The sequence below is a fragment of the Ostrea edulis genome, chromosome 7 (genome assembly GCF_947568905.1).
Source record: "Ostrea edulis chromosome 7, xbOstEdul1.1, whole genome shotgun sequence".
Lineage (NCBI taxonomy): Eukaryota > Metazoa > Mollusca > Bivalvia > Ostreida > Ostreidae > Ostrea > Ostrea edulis.
Window position 1 is genome coordinate 51,572,843 of NC_079170.1, and position 12,762 is coordinate 51,585,604.

The following is a 12,762-nucleotide window of genomic DNA, read 5'->3' on the forward strand; positions in this document are numbered from 1 at the left end:
ACCCACCCAAGCGTTCAATAGAACACTGAACATACCTCTATCACAGAGGAGCTGATATCTCGGAAGTTGCATATTTATGGATAGTGTAGAAATCTTACCTGTGTATGCATGACTAGCAGCGAGTGATCAGCAATTTTGGATAGCGTAGAAATCTTACCTCTTTGTGCATGACTAGCAATGATCAGCAATTTATGGATAGCGTAGAAATCTTACCTCTGTGTGCATGACTAGCAGTGACCAGCAATTTGTGGATAGCGTAGAAATCTTACCTCTGTATGTATGGCTAGTAATGATCAGCAATTTATGGATAGCGTAGAAATCTTACCTCTGTGTGCATGACTAGCAGCGAGTGATCAGCAATTTGTGGATAGCGTAGAAATCTCACATCTGGAATACACACAACAGTCTGACTTCCAATTCTGATGCGTCTTTCACGTATTTCACCAACCCTGTAGTGCACCAAAATAAAATGCCTTAGTAATGTATATGTACCGTTTGACTACAGAAACAACTTCATATAGCGACATAGACGTACTTCAATCAGGACATTCACACAAAAGATGGGTCCTACTTAACTTTTCACTTATTGCTTGAAAAAGACGGCAAAATTCAAATGAAACAATAAAGAATGCTGTGGAATCGTTAGATTTCATGGGGGCTCAATTTTCATGGATTTCATAGGGTACACCTATCCCAAGAATTTCAAACCACAATGAAATACACAATTTATACAATTTACAGAAACCATATAAATCTGAGATTACATCCCAATGAAACAGTAAAATCTCCACAATCCATGAAAATTGGTCCCCATAAAATTAAGTGACTCCATAGTATAATAACTAGTAACTGTTTATTTCCTGAAGCATAACATAATTAATAAGTTCATAACTGCAATTTCTACCCAACATGTTACATGTAACAGCATAATAAATTAACTGTTACCAGTCTAGGCAAAGAGAGACTACTCTCATTTCAAAATATCTCATAGATCTATCTATACAATTTTAAAATACAAATGTATAATATTATATACACTGCACATTGCTTGAAGTTGACTTGGGCCACTTCAGTATAAATATTGCCTATGAATATGAGAAACATCTTTATTTAGTTACATCACATGTCTTAATCTAATTAATAAGGTTTTAGCTTTTTTCCTTCTAGCATTGTCTAGTGGAACATCTTGATATCGACAGAAGACATCAATGAACAATGGCAGAACAATCGTGCTTTTCAGAACAACCATAGACAGTCTGATCTAGATCATACTGACGTTTGTGTATTTATCCCACAGGTGTCTGAAAGCTTTGTTCAATATACTTTCTGAACTCAAACTACAAAGCTAGACCTATCAAAATTCTGATTTAAAGGTGTTAATTGATTATATCTAGTTCAAAAACATACACTCAAGGGTCAAAAGTATTTCCGCACTGCTAATTTTCACTATATAATCATTACAACTTTCATATTTTAAAAACTTCACCAAAATTTGATAATTAACTGTAATCATTATGAAATTTTCAGAATATATGCAGAATTCACTCAAGATTCGATTATGACAAATGTTACTTTTATTCACAATCTAATTAAAACCAAATCCTAAAATACGCTCACAATCGCTACAATAGGATCTGACATAACCCCATAGGGGGTCATGTCCGCATGACCTTTCGCTTGGAATATTCACGAGAACTATCAGCCAGTCAGATTGCGCAATACAGACAATGATGGCTATTTAGGCGGTTCCTGGCAATTCGTAAACAAATTGCTGTAATCTCTCTCCCACGAAGTTTATTCCACACTGTAGAATCATATATTCTTCGCGGATCATAAAGCGTAAACTGACCCAAACCAAATTCTACTCGTATAACTTGCCCCAGAATAAAAGTCATTCCTTAAATAACCAGGAGCAGTTTGGAATAAAATCAGCATTCCAAAACAAGTATATGCATACCAGAACAGCTGTTAACATTTCTGAACAAGTGTGGGTATTCTAGAACAAGCATGGACATTCCTGAACAACATATATCAAAGGTACATGTCATTAACTGATGATGACCAGGCATATAATCAAAATATAGTTAATGTTCAGCAAAGAAAAATAAGGAGAGAAATTCATTTTATTAAAAATAAAACAAATCAGATCTATTGTCACCAATTGAGAACATGATATGCACATGTAGTCTAGAGTAACAGAGGCCTTTGAAAGCGGTTTTTATCTACGTAATTCACACATGGCTTTGCTCATATCAAGATTTTCTTTGATGGATGATCCTTTGTTTATATGCCTGAATCAAAGTATGTCTATCTGACCATGCAAACATGCCTTATTCCCCGAGTATGGATACTTTTGTTTTCATGTGCGCCACCATTACGATAAACAAACCTTTAATGTTAATAGATAGGTCACAGCAGGAATATTTTTCAAAAACTAGTCGTTGAGAAAACAAAATCTAAAAACCGATGAATTGGAATAAAATTTTCATAATCGAGTGTGCTTAGAATTTGTCTGCAATCGACTGATTTTCGATTATAATTGATGACTGGACACCATTAGAAACTATCACACACCATTCCTGTATATACTTACTCTGGTTTTAGTGCAAATATTTTTGAAAACTCCATAAACAGGTTGGTGTACTGAATTTCTTTACATGGACAAGTTGCTCTGATCTCTTGAAACTTTCCAAGATAAACCAGGAAGTCATAAGTTCTCGTTTTGAAAAAGTCGTACTCCCTACAACAAATTAAATACAAACTTAACAGTTACAAGGATTGGAAGCCAGTAGACATTACCATGGTAATACACTCATATCTACCTGTACTGTGTACATCTTAGTGATGAAACGATTGCCGCCGAGAATCGATTGTCCATCGTTTTTGGCTCTTCGATTTCGATTATCGATTCTATTTTTCATAACCGATTGTCGCCTGTACACCAATTAATATCTAATCCGAGATTCATCTGACTGTTTATCCCAATTCAGGGTTTGACACTAAGGCACGTCTGACCGACTGAGTCTACTAAATGATAGGTCCGGTCGGGTAAAATGTCGATAAACTAGTCCGACTGGTCGTGTTGAAAAGATGAATAAGAAACTTTACTTTAAGCCATAAGATATTTTATTCTTAACTCCCCCCCCCCCCCCCCCCCCCCCCAATACCTGTTAAGAGTTTGCGAGCAATTTTGAACCGATTGATGACAATCTTTATTTTCAGTTCTACTATATTAGTCACTGTCGGAATTGATGGTTTAGGACATTTATTCAAATACTTTGAATGTTAAAGGGACTGGTTCACGTTGAACAGAAAAAAAGGAAAAGGTTGGGATGAAACAAAGCAGGGCTTATGAAATAGAAAAAAATAAAACGGTTGAGGTCATTTTATTTTAGCAAATGGACTTAATGAATTTCTGCGCCGGATAGAATTTAAAGAAACAGAAAATGCGTTTAATTGAAAATAAAATCATCAAATTGAATTACGAGACTTTTTTTTTTTTTTTAGAGACTATTAAATACTTTTTATTTCAAACTTCATTTAAATTAGGTATTTATATATGAAGAAATCCCCAGGGTTTTTTTTTCTGGAAAGTTGGTCAGGGCTAGTGGATGTAAGGTCAGGTCTATTAAATATCATTTGAAGTAGCCCGACTGGTCTAGTGCTCAAAAAAGTAAATGTCAAACCCTGCAATTATATCGAGACATGTGCAGGGGAGAGTCAGAGTGGACTCCACATTGAAAAGTGGGAATTCAGTGACACCAGCAAGTGTGCATGCTGCAGTCATATCCTTAAAACTAAATAGAAATAACCCCAAAAATAATAAATATTTATCAACTACATGTAAATACTGATTATAACAATCATTGATCGATAGAGTTCTTCCGATTATGACCGATTATGAAATTTTTCCAATTTTTCAACACTATATTTGTATTTTTTTCCCATTGTAATGTGTATGTAATTCATTACTTTAGCAAAGTAATTGTAATTTAATTAATTACTTATATGAATGAAAGTAATGGTAATTGTAATGGTGAAAATTCCAATGTAATTGTAATCTAATGCGTTACATTTAAAAGTAATTGACCCCAGGTCTGCCCTAAATTATCTTAAAAGAGTTAATACTCCCATATTTTTGGTTTTGTTTTCCAGGGGTTACGGGATACTAGGATCTCTCGGCTTTTGGTGTTGTTCTTATCGGATGACTCAGCTTCGTCAACCATTTGTTTTTCGATAAGTCACGACAGGAATATATTCATATTATAAAAGATTATTGATGTCGACGATTTTCGATTTTCAAAATGATAATCGATTATTCACATCGTTTTAACTATTGCGACCAACAATTGAAAGTCGATGATAATTGGTACATCACTACCACTTGCACAGTATATTGTCTACAAATGTCAACTCCAAAACAATGTTTACGTTCAATAATCTCTGATGTTAGAAAAAATTTGAGTAAGAGGTATAATTTAGGGTCTGCATGGTTAGCGGAAATGGAAGAATTTTTATTTTATGCTCAAGCTATGTTGTCAAGTTGAAAGCTAAACAAATTATATAAAATGTCTATTCAATTATCTATTTTATCACAAAATAACAAGGGACGATATTGGCCAAAATTGGCCGCGCTTCAAAAATTTATCATATTTTGCAGGTAGAAAGGTGATAATTTTCTCGTTTCATTCATATATAACATGTATCATTTACTTGTTGCTGATATTGAGAAAATAACATTACAATATTGCATTGTTAACTCTGACGCTATCTTCCGATGGTCGCTTTTTCGGAACGACATCATCGACCTCATAGGATTTACAGTCCCCTGATTCTTCTAAAATATTTTTCTAAAAGAGGAAATGCATGAATATTCGCCCCAAAAACCTTTAATGTAAAAATGTATGAAGGTAAACTTTAAAATTGATACAGATTTGTAAGACATTCTACACTTTTTATCACGTGGCTTTGATCCTATAAGCTCCTAGAAAATGGAACTGGGTGCTGTTATTGATGCAAATTTGAAAGGTTAGAAAGTAATCATTTTTGTCCAATATTTTTGTGGTATTCATCGTCAGTGTAAGTGAATCAAGAAATTTGGTACACACCATATTGCGCCGTTCTGCGTTTGGTCACAAAATGCAAGTAAAGGAAAAAGTAGGTAAAAATAGCTACCTGGAGTAGGTTTAAATAGCTACCTGGAGTAGGTTTAAATACCTACGTAGCTATAAGTACCTACGTAGGTAGAAATAGTCTTTGGACTGGACCTGTTAATAACATAGCTTATAAAGTCTATTAAACAACCGCCTATGCTGAGCCCCCCCCCCCCCCCCCCCCCCCCCCACCCCCACACACGTGTACACACATTCCAATACGTTATGTAACATACAATTCTGCTGACTTTGATAAATGCATCTGTGATTTCATCCCTGTTGCGAACTCCGTGAAGTATTCACGTTGTTTGTTTATTAGTTTCAGGTGATGTTCTGTTTCCAACACGTTCACAGGGCGGGGGAGCGAATCACATGGTAGGCAGAAAGTGATGCCTTTCCGAAGAGTAGACTCGAACTCCTTGAAATACATAGGCGACGTTCTGTTTATACGACCCTTCCATGCTACAGTTTTAACACGAGCGGTAAATTCATGCAGCGGTACTGATGTATTGTCATAAAATATTGACATTCTGTCTATATCCGCCTGAGTCCATTCTGAAACATATATCTTAGTAAACAAAGTCTCTTGCTCTCTCACATCTTCATCGAACTTTGCCGCCATATTTATTCTGAGACGGTGTAAATCTAGAGATAAGCATGTAGCCTCGATAATGTACGTTCACTCCATTTTTACATTTATCAAATACTGTCAGTTAGCCTAATAATTTTAAAAACCACTAGAGCCTGTAGTTTTGTTAAGGAATGAATTTCTGGTTTGTTTGTTTGTTGTTGTTGCATTTTTTTTTATATCTTATAATGTAGCGGTCAGCCGGATTCGATCGCCGGTGGCCAGATAGTAATCTCAGTGAGATTCGTTGGAGCTGGATATTTGGACTGGTCACGACTCTTACGATTCTCAGACCAGTGTCACACCAAGTGATTCGGGAAATCTTGCTTGAACTTCCGCCGCTTGTTACGATTTCGTATACCCTGAGTCCCATTTTTTGCAACCAAAACTTTTACTGGTGACTTTTATCCACATCGCAGTCGCAGGCACACTGTTTTCACAGAAGCAGATACCCTCTTTTTCACGGAAATTTTCATCATAGATTCCCTCACTGGCACATTCACATTTTTTAGGGAAGCAGGCACAGGTGTAGACACACTCTTTTTCACAGAAACGGACAAACTCTTCAAACGCTGCTTATATTTCTTGTTAAAATATACATGCCTCTGTTCATTCCGGTACGAATTCTTATAAAGATTCACATAAAATATCACAGATGTTTATACTTGAAGCTTTGGGTCCATACATGAGTGAACACTTTACTAAATGAAAGCATTTAAAGTACTTCAGGAGATATTTACCATTTATTGAGATATCCTGTCGTACCTTAAATACACTTTTTTCGAGTTTGGTCCATTCCGACAAGATTCATGAAAATACCTTAATATCAATTTATCTCAAAGATTTTTATGTATTCTCATAAACCATGGTTCCACAGATGTAGGGAAACCTTATCGAATGAAAATATATATATATATATGAAATATTAACGGAGATTTTGCGATTTTTATTCACGTCACTACCTCCATTCCGACCTATGATTTTACCGTTAAAAAATGGTCCATACTTTCCCATTCCAGTAGAATTTTCATCCATAGATTAAGGTAAAATCTAATTAAACTATATATACATGTACATGTATTCTGATAGCTGTAGTATCACAGATAAATGGAAACTTTCCCGAATGAAAAAAATATTCAAATATAAAAGAGATATTTATATAGTTTACACGAGAAGGACTACTCACAATTCTTGTTAAATTTGCACACCTTTATTCATTCCGACAGGATCTTCTTAATTCTATTTATCGATAAGAAATCTCCAAACGTTTTATATTTTCTAAACGGTATGGATCTGTAGATATGTGGAAACTTTATCGAATGAAGATACTCAAAGTATTGTAGGAGATATTGCCAGTTAAACGAGTCTATCCCTTCAGTTTAGATTAGTATTTTTTTTCTAGCTCGGTCCATTCCGGCAAGGTTTTTAAATATATCTCGTTAATTTATTTCAAATATTGTTATATATTCCAATAGCCCTGGTTTCACAGATGTGCGGAAACTTTACCGAATGAAAATATATCAAGTATTAGCGGATATATTGCGATTTTCATTCATGTCGCTACTCCTATTCCGGTCTCATTCTGCCTTTTACACATGCCCACCTGTGAACAAAGTCCATCCAGCCTCGATAAATCTCGCTGAGATTAGCCAGATAGCTCAGTTGGCAGAGCACCTGACTAGAGATTCAGGGAGCCCAGGTCCGAATCCCAATCTGGTCCATTTTAATTTCTCCCTTCCTGTGACATTTGTTGCCGTGACTTGCCCCTGGAACTGACAAATGAAAATGCCTTCCAGGGGATTAAAATCCTGGTTTGATGTCTTCAAGTAATCAAGTAAAATCATCGAGTGCAATATGTATTATATTACACTCGATAATTTTAATATGTAGACGTTTTGTTTCTTAAATTTGTAGTTTAGTTGTAGTAAGTGTTTAGTTGTACATGTAGCGTCCTATTTTTCTATGTGTATATTATACAGCCCCGAGGAAGGGACAGGTCGTCCCGAAAATTTGGCAAGTCACTGATGTTTGTGTCGTTCACAGTGGCTAAGCCCGTTTTAGACCTGAACTCTGTGATACCATAAACATAGAAAGGGGTCTACCTCTGACACAGATAATAAAAACTAACCACTCGCTTCAAATGCCTAAAACTTCTTAAACTAGGTATAATTGATGTGAAATTTTAATTAACAGGTCCGAAATCTTCCACACTAGTCTGAATTTCGCTGCTCTCATAGGCGAGAAACGACTCCGTGACCTAGACCGATAAATGTCCTAGTGAAAATAAACAATTAAGTGAAATCGAGAGAACGATGAGGTATATCTTTGTTATTTTAAGAACCTGTGGCTTGAGATTTGGCATGCAAGTAGTTGAAACATTAATCTATGCAAGTAAAACGACAAATTACGCAGAGCGTACCTAGTTTAAGAATTTTTAGGCATTTGAAGCGAGTGGTTAGTTGTTTTTTTTTTTTTTTTATCTGTGACAGAGTTAGACCCCTTTCTATATGATATCACAGCGTTCGGGCCCAAAACGAGCTTAGCCCCTGTTGTGGTGTCGTTGGTAATTTTTAGTGATATATATATACTCAAGTACATATGTACATTAACTGCATAAACAAGTTTTAAAATTCATAAATCTTTTTTATCAAATAAACTATAATTCTGCTGATTTTCTTTTACAATAACATTGATTAAAGTACAAAATAAAGTTATGTAACACTTGATTTAGATTTCTTGCCTTACTCTATTCTTCTAGGTGGGAGTGAAGTATCCAGTCACACCTCCTTGTTACGTTTATGTGGTTGTTCCTCTGTGGACATGGCGCAGGATGGACGCAGAAACCGTGACCAACGCGGCGCGGTGACAAGAATTATGCTCGGTCTCTTCCTCCAAAGAAATTGCAGTATAGACTGGTCAGAATGGGGAATAAATACACTCACTATATGAAGGAAAACTCTTATTTCAAACCTGGGTAGAGGGAACTTGTGAGCAGTGTAGCAAAGCAACCGTCTAGAATGGAATAAAATGTTGACAGTGAAACCATCTTCTTCAGGTCAAGGAGATGGGTGAAGATAACGAACAGTGATCAATCTCATAACCCCCTCTAAGCAATACAAAATAGATAGTTGGGCAAACACGGACCCCTGGACATACCAGAGGTGGGATCAGGTGCCTAGCAGGAGTAAGCATGCCCTGTCGACCGATCACACTCGTCATGAGCCCTATATCTTGATCAGGTAAACGGAGTTATCCGAAGTCAAAATTATTGTGCCAAAAATGGTATGAAACACGTCAGTTAGCATTTGACCTAATGATAGTTTGTATTGGCAAACTAGATCGGTATAACGACCATAGAATTTGCGAAATGCTGACTTTAAACGAGACTGTTGAAACCCCTGTACTAGCAACTTGTGTCAGTAGCTTGCCTTGGTGTCGGGTCAATACCCCTATTCTGTGAAAAACCAAATAATTACAGAATAAACTTATAGCAGAATAAATAAGTTCCGTAATGGAAACACCATGTCCCCCACTCAGAGGAGGAAGGAAATGACGCAAATGTGCAAAACACCATTGAATCCAAAACAGAAAATGAAGTGAATTGGAATGCGATAACACTGTATTAAGGAGGAAATCTAGTCATAGCTGCCAGAATGTTAAACCAACAAAACATTGACATAATGGGAGTGAGTGAAACTTACTAGATTGGGCAAGAGAAAGTAAAATTCACATCTGAAGATCTACTCAGGGAGAAGAGATGATATTCATAGGGAAGGAGTTGGATTTCTTTTATCGAAATATACTGAAAAGGCTCTTATTGATTGATTGTATATTGTTTAACGTCCCGCTCGAGAATATTTCACTCATATGGACACGTCATCATTGTCAGTGAAGGGCTGCAAACTTTAGGCATATGTTCAGCGCTTATGGCCTTTAAGCAGGGAAGGATCTTTATTGTGCCAAACCTGCTGTGACACGGGGCTTCGGTTTTTGTGATCTTATCCGAAGAAGCGCCCCCATTTAGTCGCCTATTACGACAAGCAAGTGGTACTGAGGGCCTATTCTAACGCGGATCCCCACAAGATTGTTCTTATTGATTTGACACCGTTAACTGAAAGACTGATAAAGCAAGATTCTATTCAAAAGGTATCATGACGACCATGATTCAAATATGCACTAACTGAAGCAGTCGACAAACGACAAAAGATAACTTGTATACTCAACTACAAAGCGTAATAGAATATGTTCATAAACACATCCCATTACATTGTAGTTATTACAGGAGAAGAGGAATTGACAGCAAGTATTATGAAAGGGAAATGCAACTGGGTCAAGGATTGGTAATGGTGAAAGGTTATGCAACCTATGTCACAATAACGAACTTCTGACAACAGGGTGGCTTTTCACACAGGAAGACATACAAGAGATCACATGCATTTCACCTAAGGGAAGAATTGATAACCAGATAGACCACGCACTCGTAATGCATACCACCATAAAGCTTGAATTGAAGAAAACAGATTCAACATAGATATATGTCTATATATATATATAGGGTTACCTGTTACCTATCCGCGTTAAGCATAGGTCTAAGTTTGTGGTACTTCACCTACAGCTGGTGACGTCTCAATATTAGTGACGAATTCTCGATGAAACGTCAAACAATCAATCAATAAACCTATCCGCGTCGTGCTTTGCGGCACAAAAGGCATCGACGGAATGGTTCCAGCCAGCTAAATCTCTCGCCTCAGCATAAGAAAGCCATCCGTTCTCCGTCCTCTCCTTCTCCACTATTCTTCTCTGGGTGGTTTTTGGTCTTGTTTCTCTTTTTTCCTTCTGGTGTCCAAGAAAGACATATATTACAATTACTGTTGTGGTCTTTCTGAAGATGTGTCCTATAAATTTCTACCTTCTGTGCCTAACTTGGCTTAAGAGCTCCATATCTGATTGTTCTAGTAATTCTGATGTTGACTAGTTTTTCCTGTCATCCGATTTTAAGAATTCTCCTCAAACTGTTATTCAGGAAACATCATTTATCTCCGCCCCTTTATTCATTTATGGCTTTGACAGCCTTACATTAAAAAAGCCTCAGGGTTTTTTTTTTCGTGCTGATGAAGCTCGAGTTCGAGATCCTTTTGAGTCTTGCGAAAGCAAATCGTGCCTTTGTAACTCTTCCTTTCATATCTTCCATATACCTCCTCCTTGTTTTGAAACGATTGCACCCAAATGTGTTGAAATCTATATTTATGTAAATCCACTTTGTTTAAGTTAATAGGTCAATGTTGTTTTATTGGGATTTATTCTCATGATCGTACTTTTGGCAGCATTGATTTTAAGACTACTCTCTTTGCAGCATGTTCTAACTTGTTTGTTTTCTTTTGGATGGGTTTCTGGGATTACGAACTAGCGCAATATCATCTGCAAATTACAGATCAAGCTTTCATGTAAAATTCCACCTGATGCATGTTTCTCCTTTTACAATAGTCTTTTGCATCACCCGGTCCAGTGCTACGAGGGATAAAACTCACGGCGTGTTGCAGCTTTGTTTGACTTCAAATCTCATTCCACTCTTAGGTGTCATTTCCATCGATGACTACGCAGTTGAATCCATCATAAAATAGATAATAATGATTGTGGTGACATGTCATAACTTGTTAAGATGTTCTATAGACTGTCTCTGTGTATGGAGTCAAATGTCTTCTCGAAATCAATAAAGTCTGTGTATAAGGTTGCCTGTCATTCATTTACTTGTTCAATGTTGTTGCGTAGAATGGATACTTTCTCCGTTGTTCCTCTGCTTATCCGAAATTCTGCCTGCTCTTTTCTTAGCTTCTCATAAAGAATTGCCATAATCTTTTATAACGTCTTTGAAAATTCTTCCGAAACATTTGCTCATTCAGTGGCAGTAGAATGATATCTCTTCAATTTTTGATAATGATTTTTTTCAATTTGATTGTATGATTCCATTTCTCTAAATATTGCTCATAAGGTCTATGATCTTGTTTAAGCAGAATAACCTTATATATGTTGTAATACTATCTATGTATCTCTGATACTCTCTCATTTTTCGTATCGAAGTTTCGATCTTCATTGAAGATGCTTTTTGACAATTGATCTCCAAGAAGGTAAGTAAATGCTATTAGAAATTTCTGTCAATCAATGTGGTTTTTTTTTCATTTATATACCTTTAACATAAACTAACTAAAAACCCATATTAGACATACATTTGCAGGCTTATTTTTATACTATGTGCTACAGAGCACATATACCCCCAAATGCAAAAGTCAAATTTTAACACAAGGATGCATGAACTCATGTTTTATTAATTTATGTACCAAAGCACATCATATTAAGCAATAATCTATAAAAATCAATAGATATTCATTTACTGAGAGAATTTTTAAAGATGTTCAATTGAAAACATACACAATTGCTGTTTAATCTGCTCACATCCTTCAGAAAAAAATCACAAAATATCGCAGTTTTGTAAAATTCTCAAAATCTAAATTGTTTACATGCCCGTTTATCTATAAAGATATTTAGAATTATATCTAAGGTTAACAAAAAAAACAACAACATATTTTACCATAGTTGACCAGAGATATTTTGCAAAATGGTCTCTTAAATACGTAAACCCCCATTTTGGTAATTTCAAGTTTTACAATTATTCTTTGCGTACTTTGAAAATAGTAGAATGTAACACCAAATACAGTCTTAAAATCAAGATTAACAGAATATAACAATATGATATATAAAACATACTGAAACTTTTTCCTACCAGACAATTTAACACAAGGGGTGGGGGTCCTTCCTTTTTCTCACAATTCTTTCTTTGGTTATTCTAAAAAAAAATGCTATCAATCATATCATACATGTACATAAAAATACATACATGCTATCTCATACTTATAAAAAAAAAATGTAGTGTAACATACTGTTACATGTAGATTCTAGCAACTACAGCTCATGTACAAATAACTT

At 35.8% G+C, this 12,762-nt stretch overlaps 1 protein-coding gene across 7 annotated transcripts in view; it reads right to left on the bottom strand.

Annotated features, from left to right (window-relative positions):
* LOC125654794 (galactose-3-O-sulfotransferase 3-like) overlaps positions 1 to 5,781 on the bottom strand; it is a 29,152-nt gene extending 23,371 nt beyond the window's left edge. For 4 of the 7 annotated variants that reach the window (XM_048884865.2, XM_048884861.2, XM_056144690.1 and 1 more), the window contains exons 1-3: positions 5,390 to 5,770; positions 2,594 to 2,740; positions 326 to 449 (exon numbers count right to left, since the gene is read on the bottom strand). In XM_048884865.2, the coding sequence (XP_048740822.2) occupies positions 326 to 449; positions 2,594 to 2,740; positions 5,390 to 5,682 (564 nt within the window). In that variant the 5' untranslated portion in view covers positions 5,683 to 5,770. Of the gene's footprint in view, positions 1 to 325; positions 450 to 2,593; positions 2,741 to 2,822; positions 2,949 to 5,389 lie in introns of those variants that run through there. The other 3 variants (XM_048884866.2, XM_056144687.1, XM_056144688.1) reach the window with 3 other exon arrangements.
* Between the last annotated feature and the right edge of the window lie 6,981 nt (positions 5,782 to 12,762).